The 15869-nt window shown below is 45.0% G+C and overlaps 1 protein-coding gene across 2 annotated transcripts; it reads right to left on the bottom strand.

Annotated features, from left to right (window-relative positions):
* Positions 1 to 5917: 5917 nt before the first annotated feature.
* Positions 5918 to 14692, bottom strand: vrk1 (VRK serine/threonine kinase 1). 2 transcript variants are annotated; one of them, XM_037487426.2, is made up of 14 exons: positions 14543 to 14692; positions 13946 to 14105; positions 13702 to 13757; positions 11628 to 11697; positions 10964 to 11051; positions 10627 to 10735; positions 10126 to 10218; positions 9407 to 9539; positions 9115 to 9235; positions 8967 to 9025; positions 8406 to 8575; positions 7071 to 7152; positions 6948 to 6993; positions 6112 to 6249 (listed from the first exon to the last, which is right to left on the bottom strand). In XM_037487426.2, the coding sequence occupies exons 2-13, from the start codon at positions 14103 to 14105 to the stop codon at positions 6980 to 6982; spliced, it is 1155 nt and encodes a 384-aa protein (XP_037343323.1). In that variant the 5' UTR covers positions 14543 to 14692; the 3' UTR covers positions 6112 to 6249; positions 6948 to 6979. The 2 variants fall into 2 exon arrangements, with proteins under 2 accessions (XP_037343321.1, XP_037343323.1); XM_037487424.2 differs by lacking the exon at positions 6948 to 6993 and having other exon boundaries at positions 5918 to 6249; positions 14543 to 14691.
* Between the last annotated feature and the right edge of the window lie 1177 nt (positions 14693 to 15869).

The following is a 15869-nucleotide window of genomic DNA, read 5'->3' as shown; positions in this document are numbered from 1 at the left end:
ATAACTTTATTTCAGAACTTCTTTGTTTTTTCATGTCAATAGCTCTTTTGGAAATATATTTACTGAGAAAAATGGTGGCGTGTTCAGTACTTATTTCACCCACTGTATATTGGCCCTACTCTAGAACAGGATATTTATAAATATGAATATATAACACGCTGTAAAGACAACATACCGGCACCTCTATGATGATGTTAGAACAATCCAGTGCAGCTCACAAGCTCGCCAGATTAGCCTCTAATAAACGTTTTTATACAAATGAATTAATAACTATGACCACATAGAATTATCTCCTCTTAATGGCACTCCCACCATGGCATCCATTAGTCGCTGTTACCCAATTTCAGAGCCATTGCTCACACAGCCAAATCAGAGAGGCAAGTCTCTAATGAGCTGCCACCCAATATGTGCTCACATACCAACATGTGGTTGGACTGCAGAGGACAGGTCCATCCATGCATTAAAGCTGTAACCATATTGGTATTGGTGCATTACTGTCTGACAAACACTGGAGGCACTCATCTCTTGCTAAAGACACATCGGCAACGTCTATATTCGTGCCTCTCTGGTTAGCTCATGCTGACACAGCTAATGTCACTGTGTATGGTAGCTCCTACCATCAGCATTTGAATGGGTGTGAAGGATGAAACGTAGTGCTGAATGAGCTTTAAGTGGTCAGAAAACTAGAGATTAGCATTCAACACGGTTAGCTGTGTTAGCACTGTTGCTACTGTTAGCTGTGAGCTGCTAACTCAGCTGTGGAGAAGAAGTGGAGGCAGAACTTCACCTCTCTGCTCCTTTTTATTATAACTAATATTCTTTGGGTGAGAGTCCCAAAGTGGCGTTGTCACCCTTGTGATCAGGCGAACAGCCGCCCCGGTTACACACGCATCCATTGGGGCGGTCGTGTCCCTCCCAGTATTGAGAAAATACCAATCAGCCCCCCCCCCCCCCCCCCCATTATACAGCAGAAAAAAATTAAAATATATGTTCTCCTTTTATGAACCCTGTCAATGGACTCCGCAGCGTGGTTCTCGCACATCGCTGACGGGCATCTTCCTCCAACGTGCGCTCACTGAGTAAGAAACTGGACCAACTTTAGCTGCTGGGGAGGAGAGACTTCTACATCATCCGTGTTGTGCTTCACGGAGACCTGGCTCTGTGGATCGATACCGGACTCCGCGCTCCAGTTCGCCGGCATCAAGCTGCTCAGAGCGGACTGCGACACGGAGCTCTCCGGCAAGACGAGGGGGGGGGGGAATCTGCTTCTACTTCAACATCAGCTGGTGCAACGTAACAGTTACGACGTAACAGTGATCCTACAACACTGTTCTCCTCGTTTGTCATTGACTGTAAACCCTTTTACTCCCTCCTGAGTTCGCTTCATTCATTGCTGCCGGCGGGCAACGTGCAGGAGGGACAGCGAACACTTGCCGACCAGGTACGCCATGTGGAGCAGACCAACCCTGACTCCTTAGTTATTGTCCTCGGGGACTTTAACAAAGAAAACCCCAGCCATGAACTTCCTAAAGGCTGGAACATGCTTCAGCATCTGGGTGAGCATCTGCATCTTGTGTCGACGGACTCTTTTCAATCCATGGTTCAAAAAGGCTTGCGAATGTTCAGCAATTCACCGCCAAAACGCTAGGTGGAGTAGTTTTTTTTTTTTGTTGAAGACGACCTAGTGAGTGACGTCTTTGTGTGTATAGGTCGTTGGTTTGTTTATTTATTTATCAGAGACTTTTTTGCCCCGTGCATCGCCACTGCTGCTTTTCATCGCATTTTTTTTCGCAGACATATTTGTCCCGTATTTTCCTCCACAACTTTGTAAACCCCTCGACCTGCAAAAACCGACGTTTTGCGGAGATCTGTGTCCTTATAGTCCACCAATAAATGGTTCTATAAGTGGTCAAATACCCGCTTTAAAAAATGATGGGGAAGGGTATTCATTTGGATGTCTAAACCATGGTTACCCCCTTGGCACCACTTATATTGAACCAGAGATATCCAAAACCTGAGTTACAAGGAAGGCCCCATCCAGTGTAATACCTCATTGCACCACTAGATTCTGTAAAAACTCCTAAACTTGAATGCACCAGGGGTCACATGCTCAGGATACCCATTGTTCTAGATTCGTTGGGGAAGCAAGAGACCGGTACGATGGGTAGTCAACAAGCTGCCCTGAGGCCTGTTGATGCAGAAACCAGCAGCTCCTCAGCTGAGATGTTCTTTTTAGCACAAATAATTTTCCTTTATTAAAAACTTTTAATTTGAATTTTTTTAATCCCACTTTTTTTTTCATTGAATATTACTGACTTAAGGCAGAGGCTAGTGTGTTGAGTTGAGCAATTATACGCGTTCTGAAAATATTGAACAATTCCAGGACTGGCCATTTAGTTTGGTCTTGGTTGCTCAGCCCAGAGCTGTGTTTGGTTCTCTTGTTAAGTATCTGGTCTTTGGAATACATGTAGTGTGTGTTTGGACATATGTTCCGTTCTTCCTCCCTGAACACATGCAGCCTTACGGACTTAGGAGATCCAAGAGTAAAAACTTGAAATCTCCAAGTTCCCAATCCTCAGCTGCTTCCCCGTCCGTTAAAAGAGGAAAAAAAATTAAATGTGTGTACATTCGATCATGTCTGGTATCGCCTTTTGAAAATTGCAGGTAGGCGAGTGTTTAACATTCTCTTGTCAGGCGTCCTCCTGCTGGGACAATAAATGCCTGTCCAGTTTTGCTCACAGCGGCAGCTGCAGATTACAAACAGCAGGAGCACGCCGGAGTCTGAACACAAAACCGATAAGGACGCCTGTCTTAGTGCCGCCGCTTTGGCTGGCTTCTCCTCGCGCCAGGAGCCTGCTGCTTTCTAATATTTACACACAACTACGACGGCAAATGTACCGTAACTTCGCCCACACACTCCTCCCACACCTGGAACCAGTGTGCATTCTGGTGTGTGTTTTGGTCTTTTGGGAGACAAGGTCTGGGTTATTTTGGAAGGAAAAGGAGCGCGAAGGCTAAATTACTGCACAAACTGAGTCAAATTTCCACTGCATCTTTTCATCCAGGAGTTCCAGGAGGAGGTCGGTGTGGATGATGGAAACAGAGTTTTTATTTTGGAAGTCTGGCGGTTCTGTTTTTCAACACGAGGGTGAAATGCAGATTTGCTGTCTCACCTGTGACAATTGAAAAGCCAGGAAGCCACAGGCCACTGACACAGCATGTTACTCACACCCTGTTATTGAGAATAAAACACAATGTAAAGAAAGAACACTTCTTCTTACAGTTAATTCTGCGTGCTCCTGTAAAAGGCAACGGAATGCCAAAGTACTCATTCTTTCTTCCTGGAATGTTTTTTAACAGAACCCTGATCAGCGGCTTTGAAGATGACTGATATTTATTTTTCAGAAATAAGAAACTTAAAGCTGCTCCAGTTTTTTTTTGGCCACATGGGGCAGCAGAACAAGCTGGAAATATCTTAATGAGTTGTTATGCTCGAACAAACCAACGAGGTGTGTAAAGAATCTACGCTTTTTTTGAGACTCTCAACTCAGAATCCTTTTTGTGAAATATTCCTGGAAACAATACGGTTAAATAATTAAATGAAAAAAGGGATCATTTTAATAACAGCAAGAAAGCTCAGCATAAAAACCAAAGCAGGTCACCAACTCACCGTTATGGAGGCGGAGCCCCATTAAAAAACACCTTGTGACTTTCAGCCATTCATAAAGCATCACCAACGCCGGCAGGGAAAATGTGCCCAGATTTTACTTTCGGTGAATTTGACCTAAACCCTCGGCGGGATCTACAGCAGGTATAAGAACGGCAACTTGTGCCTCTGAACACCCACGAGCATTCACACAAACACAAAAACAAGCAGAGAACAAAGAGGAGGAGAGGGGGAGAGCAGCGAGGCGGAACACACCTCGGCAGATGTTCAGGCTGCATCAGAGCTCACACGGCGACGGATGCAGCCTCCACACCCTGCAGCATCTCCTCCAGACGCCTCCCCAACAGTCGCAAACTCAAAGTTCCACACGAGACTTCCTGCTTTAGAGACTTCAGCTTTCAGGAGGAGTCAAACAGTTTTGGGCCACTGAGAACCACCGAGAAGGAGAATTGGGAAATGCAAAGAGCACAATTTCATGGAATCATGGCGAATTAGAAATGCTGTAAATGGATGTATTATTAATGCACCATCACTAATACATATGGTTGATTAGGAGAAAACGATATAATGTATTGCTTCCTGAAAGAAGTCAGCTTTACCCTGACTAGTTTTCCTTGGTAGAAGTATGCCCCCCAACCTGCTTAACCAATCAGAGCCTTGGGTCTGAAACCAGGGCAGTGAGGTCAATGGCTCCTTAGACCCGCCCTTCATCTTCTCTCTGGACAGTGTACAGTAAATCAGCCTCAAAGTGCTAAAGTGAGGGGGACAGAAACAGGATTTAAAAAAATGGAGGAAATACTCCCAGTCCCAGTGGAAATATCTGCTCTGCGCTCAAGTGGAGGCCGGCTTCACGTTGGGAAAGTAATACTGTTGGCCGCGATAACATCATCACAAGGAGCATCATTCAGGCCACGCAATTAAAATAAATTGGTTGAAGTCAGGGCAAAACAAAGAAACAGAGGAAAACCTTGCAGTGTCCGAGTTACCCTTCGCTAAGCCCCGCCTCCTGCTGCTGTCAGAACTGTGTTGCCATGGAGCCTATACTGTCACTAACAGCATTTATACAAACTTTAGGAAGGACAAAAAAGCCATTTCAGAGAGAAGCAGACCAGATTTAAGTCAAGAATCCAGGTTCAGGGCACACATTTAATATTTACCATAATTTAAAAGTCAGTTTTAAAGTTCAAGTCGTTGCTTTTAATTTAGTCACATAAGCAGAGTCGCCACCTTGGTTCTGTACGTCTCCAGTAAGAATCAGAAGGACACGTGACATGGAAGTGTTGGCTCATCATTCACACCCATCCACTAGAAGAATGACGTGTTTGTCTCAACTACAGGACCAAAGATCTGCCGTCCTCTGGACTTTTAGGTCCCCGACCTGATCCAAATACGGACAACTGTCACAGGAGGGGGGCCCAGGGGAGCTGGATTTTAGGCCATTGCTGAGGGGGCTAAGCCAGCACTCGGCCAGTGGATTGCACCTCCCTGCTGAGGGGGGGGGGGGGGGGGGGGGGGGGCCTCGCTCTGCAAGCACTAAAGACGCTAGTGTTGTGTTTAAGTGCTGTCGTGTACCCGGACCCCCCCTCGCCCCCCCTCCTACACCTACATCCATTTGCCATCATTATGTACTACTGCCCCCTACTGCAGGCCCGTGGCTGCTGTGCCCCCGAGGTCAGTGTCTGTGGAGAGGAAAGCCACGCAGGGGGGCTCTTTACCCCTGAAGAGGCTGGAACAATCGATGGCGAGCCACAAGCCGTCGAGGAGGGGGGGGGGCCTCACAACACTGACATTAGTGGAGATGTCTTCCTCCATGGGGATGGAGGGCTGTTAGAAGTTAATGAGGGAGGTGGGGGGCACCATCAGGGACAGCTCGTCAGCAGCGCTCATGTACACTCACACATGGGACGACTCAGCGACAACGACCGTCGCTGGACGCTCAGACGCGTGACATTTCAACAGCAGGACAGAGACGGGCGGGAGGACAAAGAGTGCCACTTATTTTCAAATGCACCCCCCGCCCCATCCAGGAAATGTGGCGCCTGCTCTTAAACATATGCATTAGCTCAGCAGTGGTGCATCCGTTCCCTCAAAGGTGGGCAGAAGTCACCATTATGCTGCTCCAGTGTTTCAAGTAAATGCATCCGCCCTCTCTAATGTGCAGTGAGTCACACGCACAGAGTTTTACCCAGCAGCCATTGGGGCTTGTTTCTCACACAAGTTTATAATGACGGACACAGGGAAACATTAGGACTTTGTGTGGGCCGTCGACGTGGAAACCTTTAATAAAGACCAGAAGATGGAGAAGTTCATTTTCTCTTTATTACAATAGATGCGGCTCCCTCCACACCGGATACAATCAGATCAACACGTAGCAGTATGTCACATAAAGGAACGGGTCCACAACACGACTGATGAGGCAGATGCTCAGGCGCTGCTTTTCTTGGGTCTGCCTCGGGTTCTAAGGGCCCTCCTGGGGGAGGTCTGCGGGCCCATCTCTACCACTTCAGATTTGGGGTCACAGTTTTCCAGTACCTTCTTTGGTCTAGCCGTTTTTTTGGGACTTTTCTTCCCTGCGTTCACTTCTGCAGAGGGAGATGAATCATGTTGAAGCACTTAAGCCGAACACAGAGTCCTCTTCAAACAGTCATTTGACAACACTGGCTATGACTGACGTCTAAACTCAGTCAGTCAGCCATGGCGACGTGTTGACCAGCTGCTCATGTTGGATTACAGGTCCATTTACACTAAACCACCAGCCCCCATATGGTACCAGGTGGCACAAGAAGAAGAAATAACTTTTTAGAAACTTTTTTTTCTGAAAGGTGTTTCATTCTGAAAAATGAGCAGATTCCCTCCCATTTACATGTGCTTGTCCTTCATGACACTTTCCAAGATGCTTGTCCCAGTCCCGTGATAATTACAGCACAAGTTAGTGAAAATGAGCAAAAAAACAACATCTTTGGAAAGAGGAAGATAGCCTACACCTTCCAAACCAAAGAAAGCTTCATCTAACACGCAGCATCAGGAGTTTCTTAATATACCGGTTTACAGAGTTTGGTAACTCTCACGTGCCAAGCCCGCTCTGCCTTATATGGATGAATGCTCTCTTTTTATTTTGTTGTGTTTATTCACCACACCTGAAAAAGACAGGTTTGTGAACATTGTCTAACATAGAAGCGGTGTGGGAGAGGAACATGGAGCTACAAAGGCAGCGGGATCACTGGTGTGCGTTTGCATTAATAGTGCTAGACGCTCTGGAGATGAGAGGGTGAGGCCTTACCTCCACATAGATACCCACCGTTCCTCAGCCACTCATGTGTAGAAGGCTGTAGGAGGAAATTGCGAACGGAAACAAATGACCTTTGAGAATTTAGAGTAGAGAAAAAAAAAAGAGAACATTGACCTTTTTTCTTTTTCTTGATGAGTCCTCCATCAGGCTCACTGGCCTCGGCTTCATCGGCCACCTTCCTCCTCTTGGTGGCCTTCTAGAAGGAGCAGTAGACAGGAGAATTCAGCTTGTTAGTGACAAGAGGGATGTCACTTATTCATGAATAACCCGTGTAGCTGCCTGGGTGGATGGGACTAGGCCATTACTCAGGATCCAGTGACATTTGTAAGACAAAGCAAAACAAATATACAGACACAGGTGTATTAGTAACTAATAAACCAAAAAACTACCATGGAATTCAGAATGAAGCAGCAAATGGGTCACTATTCAAACAGTAGTTCCTGATTAAAATGCATTTAATACAAAGCCATGCAGACGGCCACGTGGACGTTACCTAAATGTGTTCCCCAGCTGGATACCCATTGGTCAGAACACACAGGACCCCTGTGAGAGGGTCTGAGCTTCAAATGTTCACTACTGAAGCTGAGCAGACGTCACAGTGTCCACTAACAACTGCTCATGCAGTCGCTTTAATGTGGACATTTTGGTTTAGACCTCAAATGGAGACACTGGGACTTGAAGACGTCTCTGATGGAGACAAACACTGACCCTTCTGTTAGTGAAGCCTGAGCGACTGCAACTACCCCTCTGTGACCTCGGCCCCCACACTGACCCCCGGAGATCACACCATGTGACCTCAGACCCAGACGGGTCAACAGGAACTAGGACGTGAGCCTGGGGTCTGCTGAAGCCCCCCCCCCCGAACCCTCTCCTGGCCCTCTGTAATGAACTACACTGTCAGCCTCGACCATCACTCACACTTTGCCCCCAGCTACTCGTGACAGAGCGTCGCTGAGGTCACAAGTTTTACTCAAGAACAGGCAAAGGCTAACCTTTCAGGTGCATCTCCCACATGCACCAAGACACACACACACACACACACAATGGTCACGCTTCTTGGGTTTATCACCATGAGTGACAACTTTAAATTGCACATGTCATTGTTGCCATAGAAACAAGTGATTAGTCAAGTGGTATTCCTATTTAAGATGCAAAGATACTTTTTAAGACATTTGAATTATCCAGGTTTAGATTGATATGATTGACCCAGAGGAGAAGCACTGCATCAGATGGCACCACGTGTTTTTTTATTTCCTAAACCTTTGAAACAAACCCACTCTAAGTGACATGTGGTCAGTGATCTGTTGCTGCTACAGAGAAGCTCAACAGTGAAGTTACAGCGAGTTTAACGCTGCGTTCACACCAAAAGCAACGCAAACGAGCGGAGCAAATCATTTGCCACTTTGGCGAAATATTGTCTCTAGTTAATCTGGGATGTGTTGTGCTCACCTTGGTGGGGGGTGGGACGCCTCCACTGACAGGACTGAACTGCAACTTGCCGTCGTCTTTAGCCTGGATGGCTTCCAGTCCGGCCTGCAGGATGGAGCGCAGCTTGTCGTACGGCGGCTTGTCTTGGTAACCCAGAGAAGTCACCTCCTCCATGAACCTCTGGATCTCAGCTGCAACGCAACACAGCAACTAAATAGTGGGCACAAACCAGAGCCCCCCCCCGAGCCACAGTCGGTGGGCCCGGGTAAGCACCCCTGTGCCTGGCGCGTGCCCACGACACGCTTTCATCCACCCCTTATACTACATGAATGACCCTGGTTGTGTGCAGCGAAGCAGCAGGAGGGTGGGGGGGACGCGCTCCCCTCCAGCTGCTGCCTGCAGGTCAAAGTGCTAACAATAAAATGGTAAGCCTGACCAGTGAGACAAGTCACCGCTTAGTCAAAATGACTTCTAGCCTAGTGGGAATCCAAGTGGTCTCGCACAGATTCCATGAGAGTCAAAGACGTCAGTGAGTCTTTCTCACGGGAAATACTAGTCAGCTGTTTACAGGTTTCTTCTTACCTGGCTTGTCTTGAGAGGAGAAACACTCGGTTATAAATTCTGAGATATTCTCTTGGCTCCTGAAAGGAAAGAAAAAAGAAAGCGCCGTGATTTGATTGCCCCTTAAGGTTTGAACACCACGCTCTACTTGGGAGGTGGAAAGTCCCACCTGATTTTGGCATCTCTGACGTAGAGGGGGTCCTGCAGCTTGTCCTCCCAGGGCAGTCGTCCACACAGCCACTGGACCATGCAGTAGACCAGGATCTCCAGGTCGCTGCGCCTGCACGCAGCTGGGGCCAACACGGGCATCACAACAAGCACAAGGACCAGTTCCACAGTACACACAGGGGAAGCATGTCCATCACATGCGGCCTGGGCAGGCTTTTATCGATACATGAAATAGGACCTGTGCATTTATCTGTCCTGAGTACTCCACGTCTCATGTCTGTACTTGTACCTACCTGCTCCTTTGTGTGCATCGATGCTTGTGAACTCGATGGTACCATCATGACATCTTTTGGGATCCTCTTTGTACTCTTTTAGGACGCTTTCTGGTGCGTACCTGTAGGCCAACCCATAATCGACCAAGTAAACCTAGAAAAACACACTGATTCAGACATGCACAGGGACGTGGTCCTATTCAACATCTATGTAAAAACATATGGACGCTCTCCAGTAAGCAAACCCAAAGCAGATCAAAATGCCCTTTTGCAATTTAGATTGTAGACGACGAACATAAACGCCATCGTTTTTATCAAGTTGGTTTTCTGCACCCAAGGTTGGTTATTAGATTTAATAAAGGAATGAGACCAAACGCACACCTCAGTAACTCCAGGGGAAGCTGAAGAAGCAGCTGTACCTAATAATTAAAATCCTGAGGGGCTGCTTTTTAAATTGTCATTTATAAATAGCTCTTTAATAACACCACCAATGATACATTATTAATCTTCAAATTAAATATTTGTCCCTGCATTGTTTGTTAGAAAAAGCTTAGCTGCTGCCATCTAATCCCCCCTCCCAACCACACACACACACACTTAATTGAATCTAATGAAGCAGCTCAAGCGTGCCCCGATCTAGGAACACAATCCCCGCCCTGCGTTCAGGCAGCAGTCCTTGGGTCAGAGGAGCACTGGAGATTACCAACATCACCACAGAGGATGTGAAGACTTCAACTCACCTGGTTGGGATCGCTGTGGCTCAACATGAGGTTGGATGCCTTGATGTCAGCATGCACGTACTCGTGATCGTGGATGTACTCCAGAATACCCAGCTAAACAAGAGGAGGGAACCCAAAAGTACTCACACACAGGAAGCGGCTGATAACTGCAGTTATCATGAAAGAAGAGCCACACTTGAGCATGGATTGCAGAACTAGTGTTTAAATAGCATTTATCTTTGTGATTAATTGTTTTGCACATAATTTAACTATTTTATTTTAAAAGTACTGCTATGTGAACAAAAATGCAATAGCATTTGGTTTGCAGTTCAAATGTTCATTGTAAATATGAATGTAATATATACCACTGATGGGGCATTAACATTTGATCTAGTTTGTTCCCGTCATAACATTATAACAACTTTTTTACTTTAGGTACTAGAAATAGTGACCAATAGTTTGTTTGCTTTCTCCCCGTTCTCCCCCGTTTGCAGGAAACGATGTGATGAGGAAATGACCAACCAGTCGGAGACCGAGCTGCAGGACCAGTTTCCGGGGGAACCTCCTTCCACATTCCTCAAACTTCTTCTGCAGGTCGGTGCCAAGCCGGTCGATGACCATGAACCTGTACCTGGACCATACAAACAAGCCTCCTTTAGAACACAAGGTCGCTGGCACCGTGTTATATGCAGTAACATCACCAGACAGGACCGTGCACAGGTACAACAGGGCTCCTGCATCTTAGGGGGAGTTCAATAGAAAGCATTGTAATGCCACTTCCACATGCTGTGATATCAGTCTTTTTTTGAATTAAGTGCTAGAAGGAACAGATGATACATGGTCCCTCCCAAAGCCTTACCTTTTCCCTCCGCGCTCATGCAGGCCCGAGCCCCAGTACCTGGGAACGCCCAGCGCTTTCAACTTGTGAGACTTCATCCAGCTCTGAACTGCAGGACAAGGAGACACTTATCAGAACTGTTTGAGGTACTTTTCTCTCCAAATGTTCAAAGATGGACATTTCTGAAATGTAGCTTGCTTCCTATACAAGACACGGCGCACTGCGGCGGGTGTACGTGGGTGCCGGCCGTGCTGCTCGGAGTAATAAGAGTAGAATTCTGTTTGGAGGGGGGGGGGGGCAGCACAGCCGCAAGCTAATCTGCTGCTGGGACAAATATTTACCAACAACGTGAGATTCCTGCATGAATAAAATATGAGCCTTTGGTTCCTTAGTAATATAATAGTTAATTGTCAGGGGAGATTGACATTTGGATTGTTATTATATAAAATGCAAAGCTGTGGCCTGGGGGCCAATGGAGCTGCCACCAAAAGCTTCCCTTCCTCTGCAGAGCCCCTCCGTGCCTTAGCTACAAGATTGTCTTTTTTAATTAAGAAAGTTTCTTTTATTTGTTTGCCCCGGTGGTGAGAGACCACGTTTTGTGTTATGATCACATGGCTGCCTTTAGCTTTGTGTCACACTGCTAGGTGTCGGTGTGCGTTAAGGAAGGAATGAGCAGTGGACTTACTCAGGTCAGGCTTAGCAGCTCTCATGTAAAACTTGAGCTCAGAGAACAGCGGCCCATTGTCACTGGGCTCCTGTGGACACAATGACAGGACACTGCTGCAATACCAGATGTTACAGTGATGAAATATTATTCAATAAATCCTGTGTCTGACTCGCGACAGTTACAGACCTCTGCAAGTCGTCCCAGACCTGGTTCAGAGCAGGCTGTCACGATAACTACATTCTGTTGTGCTATCATCACACCAACATTCATCGCGACGAAAATATGAAAATAAAGTATGCTCTTTCAGAGAACAAAGAACGTCTAATTCTTCAGAACATGTAGACATTAGAATCGAAATGTGAAGATAACCTAATTAAATAAATTAAACAAGAAATAATAACTTCAAGAGACGGAGCGGGGCAAAGCATCGGGGTCGGAGGCAGGCGAGCAGTCAGGAGACAGTGGTTCACGTTAAAAGACTGGGTGGATGCTTGTGTTTTAGGTGAGCTTTCAGATTAGTTCTGTTGAACAAAGCGAGATTTGTTCTCTTTGGCTTAAAGCCAAAATGTTCCCACACCAGAGCTGAAGATTGTCCATTTGGACTTGTTCATCCTAACTGGCTTTAGATGTCAACAAAAATAACACCTCATAACACAGTGGGTTCAAGTCACCTGTTGGTGTCCACCTTCTGTGTGTGTGTGTGTGTGTGTGTGTGTGTGTGTGGAGACAGATGGTCTGATGCTGGTTGTCTCTGCAGTGGTCCTGCTTTACACCTGGCTTACAGCTCTCTATTTGAGTCCTTTCCGTCTGGGGTTGAAAAGAGGCGGAAGGCTTTAGGTCAATTTCCTGAAACTGAGGGAAGTTAAGTTCTGGAATTTTGAATTTTTTTGTTGCTAAAGTTTTTTTGCAATAGCATATAACAGGGAACTTGAATGTAGTTGAGAAACGTCAGAAACATAAACAGGAAATGTTGTGTTGTTTCTGAAGCCATGTTCATTTTAATACCAAGTTTATTTTTATACAGTAGGCTAACGTTTTACAGCAGTGAGTGTAGGATGTGTGTATGTGCACACAAAAGTACACCATCACCTCCAGTGTTTACCCTACCGTTCAATAGCGTAGGTCTTTTACATTTACAAGTATCCACTGATCTCTGCACACAGGCGAGTTCCGTCCCGATGGGCAAAAACAGAACCGTGAGCCCGCTGCCACCAGCAGAAAGATGCCCCCTCCTCCCTTCCCCCACCTTACCTGTAAAACCATCTAATTTGTAACTATGGACCATACAAAAGGAATTGAACAGAGTTGTTCTAAAGAGACAAACTAATTCCGAAATTGAGTTGTAGTTGGCTGTAATCATATCAAGTATGTAGTGTATTAGGACTGTCAACGAATATTCTATATTCGAATATATTTGAATAGTTGTAAATATTGGAATGTAAAAATGAATATTAAAAAAAAGAAACAACAGCGGCAGCAGCAGCGGGACTGTCTGCTTTGCGGGTGGCGCGCTGCTGTACTGACTTTATATTGCATAAATAAAATCGAATAGATAGACTTCATGCACTGGTTTGATTATTTGCCGTTTCATGCCAAGGAAAAGTTTTTTTACCACAGCTCGCGCGGAGCGTTAAATCTGGGTTCTATATTTTATGAACTAATAATGAATGAATTCATATTTGTTTCATTCACTGAATGAAGCCTGCCATATTTGGGAGAAGAATCGCAACCTTAAATTGCTATGCACAGAGAGAGAGAGAGAGAAGTAATAGCCAAGGTCCGCAGTCTTAGCAATTAGTTCATTTACTTCTTTTTGTGTAGGTAATAAGTTGTTAAATATGTTTGAACTTGAAATGACCTATACAAGTAGTTATGTCTCATATTCATGTGTCCTGTTATTGACGTGCCTGATGCACAACCACATATTGGAATTTGTTTGAATATATGTGTTTTTTAAAGCAAATATTTGAAAGTCATTTTTGAGCAATTTTGAGAGCCCTATAGTGTATTCTTCTTTAGCAGAGTGCACATGTGACTTAGATGGAATAAAAACATACACACAACACATTTTGAGGGTGGTTTAGCATCTTACCACTTTGATGACATAAGGAGCATCAGCACCAACGGGTTTGGCAGAATTCTCATCAGCTGGTGACCGGAAAGTAATAATTGTACAAGTTAGAGGAGGGTTAAATACATTGATGCAATGACAGGCTTTGCACAGCACAAAGTCGCATTTATTTACATTGCATTATTCAACATTATTAATGTCAACAACTCATTGGCAACTGTTGTTTGTTGTCGGACATTTTGAACGGATTCATCTTTATTATTACCCAAATATATGAGACCGAAGCCGCCCTGGCCGATTGGAGCCCCGAGCTTCCAGGTCTTCTTCCCGGTGTCTGTCAGGATCTCACCGGGGGGGAACTCCTCGGCCAGCTTCCTCTTAGCTGGAGCTCTGCCTTTGCCTGGCGCCTTGGCTTTAGGAGGCATCTGCAAAGATGCATGCTACGGTTAACTGTAAGCAACCTTCAGGGCTAATGTCACATTGTTGTTCTTCTGTTTACTAACAGTGAACTTACTAGCGCTAACTTTGCTGACGTTAACTATAACTAGCTCCGCACGTTACCGAGTAGTATCGTTATCTGTCATTTCCCCTACCATTGACACGGTTTTAACACCATTTGCCAGTTCGTACAACTTTGGTAGCCTCGGTTTCTAAAAAGCGTAGCCGGGTGGAGGACAGAGTAACGTGACGTCTTTATGAATGTCGTTTACAGTTAGCTGTAATGCTAACCGCGCTGTCTAGTTAGCATCACAATCTCACGTGAATTGCTACGTGAGGATAAAAGCTCATTCATATGCGCGATGTTGTTGGTTGAGCTAAGTAATCCTTACATATTTTATTAGATGATAAAAGGAATACGCACCTTGACTCGCTATTTATTGTGCGTTAAGTCCTGTGTCGTATGAGCTCCAAACTTCCCTCAAAACTACCGGTCAGGAAATGGCGTCACAACCCTCTGCTCTCCGATTGGTTGAGAGCACGCTGCGGGTCTCACGGCTGATTGGCTGTCTGATAATGTGGCGGGCAGAAGAGAAGCGACGGGGTTATCTTCTTGACAGTCGCTCGGGTTCACAGGTTTTTGGTCTAATTCCTCGGTTACATTACATAATACACAATACATTTCAAAGTCAGTGGTGGAGCCAGTACGCTCAAATGATGAAACTGCATTTGTTTTGATTACTGCTAATATACATGCCCATGTGATAAACAGTTGCTTTGGGTGTTTTGTTCAAACTGCTTTTTGCTGTTGACTTGGACTGTGCTTCAAGAGTTGGACAAGTGATTGAAGCCCCAGGTTCTTTTGTTTGGTTGTCAACAGCTGATCTTAATCAGTCACTCTGGGTGCAGCTATAGCCTCATGTATGACTTCATCCCTCTTGATTCTAACACATGGTATTGTGGTAAACACTATGTTACTAACATGGTAAAATATGGAATCAAAAACAAGAGGACTGAATCGTTCTAATACAAATCCTGGACCCTAGGTAATCATTCTTTTTTTACATTACTCCCCTGATACTTTAATTTATAAATACGGTTGTTGTTGTAATGCATTTTGAAACATTCAATAACATGCACTAAATAGAAGTGCTGCCCATCCTATTATTTTAAATGTGTGTGATAAATATACAAATGTAAAGTTATAAAACTTTAGATAAAAACATTAGCTAAAGAAAAAACATGAATTGAAATGTAAAAAATAAATGAATGTTATTTGTCAACTAGATGAAATAGTTTCATCATTCACTCTCCTTTTAACTTTTTGGCCTTTACCAACTCCTGACGGTCACTTAGGTCTTTTCTACTGCTAAATGCAGAAATACATTCAGTGACCAGTCTCCAAACGTGGTGAGAGGTCCAGAATACCAAAACAATGAGCAAAAATAGGATAAAAAGCTCAGTAGGGATGAGAAACATTACCGAATAGGTTAAATCTCATTATTATCTCTGAATTCGTCACCATTTGAACTATTGTTGATATGAAATAAAATGAGTGCATCTTTAAGTATGAAATCATCACGTTCATCACTAAATGTAATTTACTTTTCTTGGCCATAGGGAGCAGCCTCAGGTTGAAACAGGAAAAGCCCCTTTTGAAGTTTGACCAAACCATTTGTATATGTCAATGTACACAACCCTACATATTGTTAACGTGTCACTTGATTCAAACATATTGTGTTTCTCTTGCC

The sequence above is a fragment of the Pungitius pungitius genome, chromosome 14, assembly GCF_949316345.1.
Source record: "Pungitius pungitius chromosome 14, fPunPun2.1, whole genome shotgun sequence".
NCBI classification, from domain to species: domain Eukaryota; kingdom Metazoa; phylum Chordata; class Actinopteri; order Perciformes; family Gasterosteidae; genus Pungitius; species Pungitius pungitius.
This window is presented reverse-complemented; position numbering and strand designations above follow the sequence as displayed.